We start from the raw sequence: 6,644 nt of genomic DNA, 5'->3' as shown, positions 1-6,644 counted from the left end.
CATATTAAAGCGTCTTTGGTTTTTCCATGTTTTCTACAAAACAAAACTGGAAATCGAGGGGTTATGACGTCATTGGCAGGCGACACAATGACACTATACACAATGTCACTAGTTAAAATTGCTTATTTCTCTGGATTTAAACATTCTTCAAAACATTTGGGATAATGTAAGTACACAAGTCAGCAAAATATATAACACTGTTCTAGTGGTTTTTGGATATTTTTATAAAAAAAAATCGTACATATTTTGCCTTTAAGCAGCCATGTGCAACCATTAAGACAGGGTTTACTCTAGTCTAGTCGGTTTCTTGAAAAAGATGTATTTGCAGAATGGATTAAAAATATATTTATTATATTGCAACAATAAAAATGTGTAACTACAAATATACTGTATTTATTATATACATGACATATAAGTTTCAATTAAATTACATTAAATATATATTTTAGTTAACTAGAAAGCTTATCAGCACATTCATTACATTACATTACATTATTTCGCAGATGCCTTTATCCAAAGAAACTTACCAATGAGGACAATATACACAATCAAACCAACAAAAGAACAAAAATATGTAAATAATAAATAAAAAGAATAAAACGTAGATAGAATAGAGTTAGAATATAGAGAGCTAGTGTTAGAGGGTCAGGTTATTATTATTATTATTATTATTATTGTTAATAATTCAAAAGAAAACAAGCAGATGTAATAGGAAAAGAATAGAGAACGCTTGTGTAAGAGGGTCAAGCTTTTTTTTTTATAAATAAAACAAAACATAGAATAGAATTAGAATAGAGGGTGTTAGTTTTAGAGGGTCAAGGTTTTTTGTTTTTAATAAATAAAAAGAAAACAAGTAGATAGAATATAAATAGAATAGAGAGTGCTAGTGTTAGAGGGTCAAATGAAGGTGGAAGAGATGTGTCTTTAGGCGTTTCTTGAAGATGGTTAAGGACTCAGCTGCTCAGATCGATTTGGGCAGGTCATTCCACCAGCAGGGGAACAGTTAAGGTAAAAGTCCATGAAAGTGATTTTGTGCCTCTTTTGGATGGCACTATAATGTGCCGTTCACTTGCAGAACGCAAGATTCTGGACGGTACATAAGTCTGAAGTAGTGAATATAAGTAAAGGGGTGCAGAGCCAGTGGTTGTTTTAGGCAAACATCAATGCCTTGAATTTTATGCAAGCAGCTATTGGTAGCCAGTGCAAATTGATGAACAGAGGTTATTAAAGACTTGTTAAAGTCTAATCTTACTGCTGCATTCTGGATTAGTTGTAGAGGTTTGATAGAACTGGCTGGAAGACCTGCCAAGAGAGTGTTGCAATAGTCCAGCCTGTACAGAACAAGAGCTTGAACTAGGAGTTATGTAGCATGTTCCAAAAGAAAGGGTCTGATCTTTCTAATGTTGAATAAGGCAAATCTGCAGGACCTGGCAGTTCTAGCAATTTGGTCTGTGAAATTCAGCTGAACATCAATCACATCTCCAATGTTCCTACTTTAGTAATGCAGTGCACTTTAAGTACACTTTTATTTTTATAAGTATATATTCCTGTATTAAGTACTCTTTTTAAAAGTCTGCTAAAGTGTAGGCTATTTGTTTTTCACAAGGTGTCATATCTTGCCTTTACAAAGTGCCTGTTGAAGTCAAACAAGACGGGATAGACAGACATCCCCACACTTAAACTCACCTGACAATTCCATATTTGATCTGCAAACAGAAAAGAAAAGAAACAATGAAAAAATAAAACATACAATGTTACATTCTCTTCTATTTATTTATAATAGATCAGGGGTTCTCAACTCTGGCCCTCGAGGTCCACTCTCCTGCAGAGTTTAGCTCCAACCTTGATCAAACTTTGCTGTTGGAGCTAAACTCTGCAGGAAAGTGGACCTCGAGGGCCAGAGTTGAGAACCGCTGCTGTAGATCATTGTAAATCTAATCATAAAAATGTACACTTTATATTGAGAGATATATTATACATACCAGTGAGATTCGTCTGTTAGGCAGTGGCGCTGATAAATAAAGTAAATTCTCACAACACACAATTTTGAGGATTTTTTTCTCTCTCCATGTTTGTGGTTAGGCAGGGTTCTGAACCACAGTCAAGTTTTAAATGTTTTTTTTTTTTTGACCCATAAATAGACCTTGACGCTTCACAACACTTCAACAGTGTTTCTGAAATCAGGTGATTAGGTTCTGCTTTTTTTTCTTTTCTTTCCAATTAGTAAATAAATATTTTAACAGATTTTATAGTTGTTGTTTTTCACACACAAAAAAGTTATATTACGCTTCAAACCAAAACATTATAAGGCAAGGCACTAAATAAAATAATGAGCAAATAAGAAGAAAATTACATTTTAAATGGTATTACAGTTGTATTATATGTCATATAAAAAGGTGAAGTAGGTCTGGCAGTTGTGACTGTCAAGTACACACTATCCAGAGAAGTTTATGCTTGATCTGGGGCAATCAAGCTGTGGTCATCATGATTTGTTTATTTGCTCCAGCAGTGACTACTGCTTGCTCGTTCAGTTTATATTTCTAATGATTTCTAATATATTTCTGATGACTAATAGTCATCGTTGAAACATGTTGATCCGAGATCTGTTATTGTTTTGTGTCTGTAGTATGTTTGTAACAGTTCCCAGCAAAGTGATAAAGTTACACAAATAAAAAGGGAACCTGATCTTCTTGAATGAATGAGCGAAATAAAAGAGGAAAATTTACAGACAACACAAACTGTATTTAAGCCAAGGTGTATTATTACATATGATACAAACAAAACAGCATGCCCAAAATCAGTCAGTCCCATACAGTTCAATAGCGTGAAAGTGTGTGTATGCGTGTGCTAAGCCTCTCTGAGTCCAAAATATTCACTATATACAAGAGAGAGCTCGGATCAGTCTCACCGGTAATGCTGTTTATCTATGTGGAGTGTAAATTCAGACTGCGCTGGCAGCCCTGGCTCTAGATATGAGATGAAGGATGTGTGATATTTCAGGTGGGCCGGGGGTGTGTGGGGGGGATTATTTAATGCTTTAAATGAATCTCACATCTATTGATATTGTTTTAATATCATAAATGTATGGCATTTGTTATGTATTAATTTAGTAACCTTAGATTTGATTTAAAAAAATCCATTGAGACTGAACCTGTCTCCTGTTAATCTCCAGATAATTAACCAAAACTATGCAACCAAACTAAAATAACCCTTTATTTGATAGAAATAGAAAACAAGTGTGATATTTGTTTTGCTCACTAGGTTGCTATATGAGCGTATGGGACGCTCAGTGGATTCAGGTGTAGTGCATCAAAGATGGAGGTGTGTGTTTCCAGTAAGAGAAACACGAGAGGGAATCCCAGTTTAACCTTTTAATCAAAGTAGGTTTGTATATGTCACTTCACACATGTGGTCTATAATAAACAGAGGAGAAACAAGGAAAACAGTTGTAAATATATCAGTAAAAGGACACACATTCAGTTATTAAGTGATATATGAAATAACATACATTGTTTAACTGCGTGCTGATTATATTAATAAATATTTGAGTAATCAATGACAAGTAGATTGCGCGCCATCATTGTGTATGCTCAATATTACAAGCGCGAAACATGCAATGTCATCAAATTCGACAGTTTTAAACAGTATTGAACAAACTGGGTGATATATAACTAGTAAGTGAAATTAATATTTTGTATTTCAATAGAAATACACTTATTTTCAAGCTCAAAATCCGATATGAAAGCATTTCACTTCCAGTTTCGCTTTGTGACGCAGTTTAAAAATGCGATAATTTTACGGGCATATATTGACATTAATATTAAGGCAAAATATATATGAAAACTTACCCGTAATCATTTACGCACTGGAAAAAACATATACAAAGTTGAATAAACAGTCCAGCCCACCTGATTTGTAACTCTGCTGCCGTTGACGCACCTAATTTTCTTCTTGTGCAAGATGGCGCCGCGTAAGGCAGCCACGGTGTGGAGCTCTCCCTTTCTTTTGCTGTTTTTGTTTGTTTGTTCTGTGTTTAGTCATTCTTTTACTATCAGTTTTGCCAGAGACGAACTACTGGACATAAGGCAACACACACCAGACAAAATTTTTCATTTTTTTTGATTATTCAGACGCTTTGTTGGATGTTCTAGTCGGAGGGGCAGCAGTCCTGTTCAAATGTGTGCTTAGACGGAAATGAGGGAAGGGAGATGTTAAGGTAAAAGGAGGTTTAGCTCCGCAAACGCGACTTCTGAACAGCGCTTCCTAGTATCCATCTAGCGAATCTCCGATCCCTTCCTAACAAAACGGATAAACTACTTCTCCTCACCAACACAAACAAGGACTTTTCAAACTCTGCTGCATTGTGCTTCACAGTGAAGCCATTCCGGATAACATGCTACATCTGCCGGGCTTCCAGCTGTTCAGAGCGGATCACATCGCGGAGTTAACGGGGAAAACAAAAGGCGGTGGACTATGTTTCTACATAAATAAACGTTGGTGTTCAGACAGTTACAGATGAACACAAGACAGACTCAATGACGGCTGAGTAGAACTATGTGAGCAGCTCCTGTGGCAGGTTGAACTTCCTCAGCTGGCGAAGGAAGTACAACCTCTGCTGGGCCTTTTTCACAATAGAGTCAATGTGATTGTCCCACTTCAGGTCCTGAGAAATGGTGGTGCCCAGGAACCTGAATGGCTCCACTGCAGCCACAGTGCTGTTCATGATGGTGAGTGGTGGGAGTGCAGGGGAGTTTCTCCTAAAGTTCACTACCATCTCCACTGTTTTGATCGTGTTCAGCTCCAAGTTGTTATAACTGCACCAGACAGCCAGCTCTTTAACCTCCTGTATGTAAGCAGACACGTCTCCGTCCTTGATGAGGCAGATGACTATAGTGTCATCCGCAAACTTCAAGAGCTTGACAGAGGGGTCTTTAGAGGTGCAGTCATTTGTGTAGAGGGAGAAGAGAAGTGGGGAGAGAACGCATCCCTGGGGGCACCATTACTGATAGTGAGGGTCCTGGATGTGAGTTTCCCCAACCTCACTAGCTGCTGCCTGTCTGACAGGAAGCTGGTGATCCACTGACAGATTGGGGTGGGAACGAAGAGCTGGGTCAGTTTGTCTGAGAGAAGATCAGGCATGATGGTATTGAAGGTCGAACTGAAGTCCACAAATAAGATCCCTGCATATTTCCCAGGTCTGTCGAGGTGTTGCAGGATGTAATGCAGTCCCATGTTGACTGCATCATCCACAGACCTGTTTGCTCTGTACACAAACTGAAGAGGATCCAGCAAGGGTCCAGTGATGTCCTTCAGGTAGGCCAAGACCAGTCTCTCAAATTACTTCATGACCACAGATGTGAGAGCGACAGGTCTGTAATCATTAAGTCCAGTGATTTTGGGTTTTTTGGGGACCGGAATGATGGTGGAGCGTTTGAAGCAGCAGGGAACTTCACACAGCTCCAGTGATCTGTGGAAGATCTGTGTGAAGATGGGGGCCAGTTGGTCAGCCCAGACGTTTAGACAGGCAGGTGAAACACCTTAAGCACAGGTTGAATGGTGGGTAGGGTGGCCATATGTGCCGTTCATACAGGACACGTCCTGGCCAGGATTTTTATATTGCCTAAACATCCAAAGTAGTTTGACCAATAACATGCAGGTATTGTATATAATGGACCAATCTTGGCGCGTGAGAAGGTGAGATCTACAGAGTACGATCAAAGTGATGCAAATACACGCACGTGTTTGTTCGACTTGAAGCGTCGCTGCACACCCATCATTAAATGACACCAAAGTACTGCGAGAGCGATTCGAAATCATAAGGAGCCATCTACTCTGCTCTCTATAGCTCTCGTGAATGTCATACAACGATCGATATGCACAGTGCAAACAGCCAAAACCTGGACATTTTAGGCAATATGGAAATCCTGGCAAGGTTGCGTCCCGTAAAAATGGCCCGTATGGTCACCCTAATGGTAGGGGATGCAGGAAGTTGGTTTGCAGGGGGGGTAGGTGAATGTGTAAAGTGCAGATAAGAGTGGGTGGGGGGTTAGAGACTGGGCTTTTCAAACCGGTAGTAAAACATTCAGATCATCAGCCAGTTGTTGATTCTCCACAGACTGTGGGGGTGGTGTCTTGTATTTGGTGATGTTCCTCAGACCAGTCCATACTGATGCCGGCTTGTTGGCTGAAAACTGTTTTTTTCAGCTTTTCAGAGTAGGTTTCTTTAGCCACTCTGATCTCCTTTGTCAGTCTGTTTCTGGCCTGGTTATACCAAATTTTATCCCCACTTCTGTAAGCATCCTCTTTGGCATGACGAATCTGTTTGAGTTTCCCAGTAAACCATGGTTTATCATTATTGAATGATAAGAATAACCTGGTGACTGATATATGAAGTTACAGTCTCTGTGAGCTCGTCCAGATCGGTGGCTGTAGCTTCAAAAACACTCCAATCAGTGCAGTCGAAACAGGCTTGTAAATCCCGCTCTGCTTCATTAGTCCATCTCTTTACAGTCCTTATTACAGGTTTAGCTGATTTCAGCTTCTGCCTGTAGGCCGGTATAAGATGAACCAAACAGTGATCAGAGATCCCCAAAGCTGCCCGTGGGACCTTTATTGTGGTGTAACAGTTATCCAATATATTACTG

The 6,644-nt window shown here is 39.2% G+C and overlaps 1 protein-coding gene across 1 annotated transcript in view; it reads right to left on the bottom strand.

Annotated features, from left to right (window-relative positions):
• Positions 1-2,744, bottom strand: part of LOC107722565 (far upstream element-binding protein 1-like) — a gene marked incomplete at its 5' end in the record, with an annotated part of 34,601 nt that extends 31,857 nt beyond the window's left edge. The window contains one exon of the mRNA XM_016530970.1: positions 2,736-2,744. Within this exon, the coding sequence (XP_016386456.1) occupies positions 2,736-2,744 (9 nt within the window). The remainder of the gene's footprint in view (positions 1-2,735) is intronic.
• Between the last annotated feature and the right edge of the window lie 3,900 nt (positions 2,745-6,644).

The sequence above is a fragment of the Sinocyclocheilus rhinocerous genome, unplaced genomic scaffold (genome assembly GCF_001515625.1).
Source record: "Sinocyclocheilus rhinocerous isolate Xijiao unplaced genomic scaffold, SAMN03320098_v1.1 scaffold161, whole genome shotgun sequence".
Taxonomy (NCBI): Eukaryota; Metazoa; Chordata; class Actinopteri; order Cypriniformes; family Cyprinidae; genus Sinocyclocheilus; species Sinocyclocheilus rhinocerous.
Note: the sequence above shows the minus strand (reverse complement) of the source record. Positions and strands in the feature narration are given on the sequence as shown.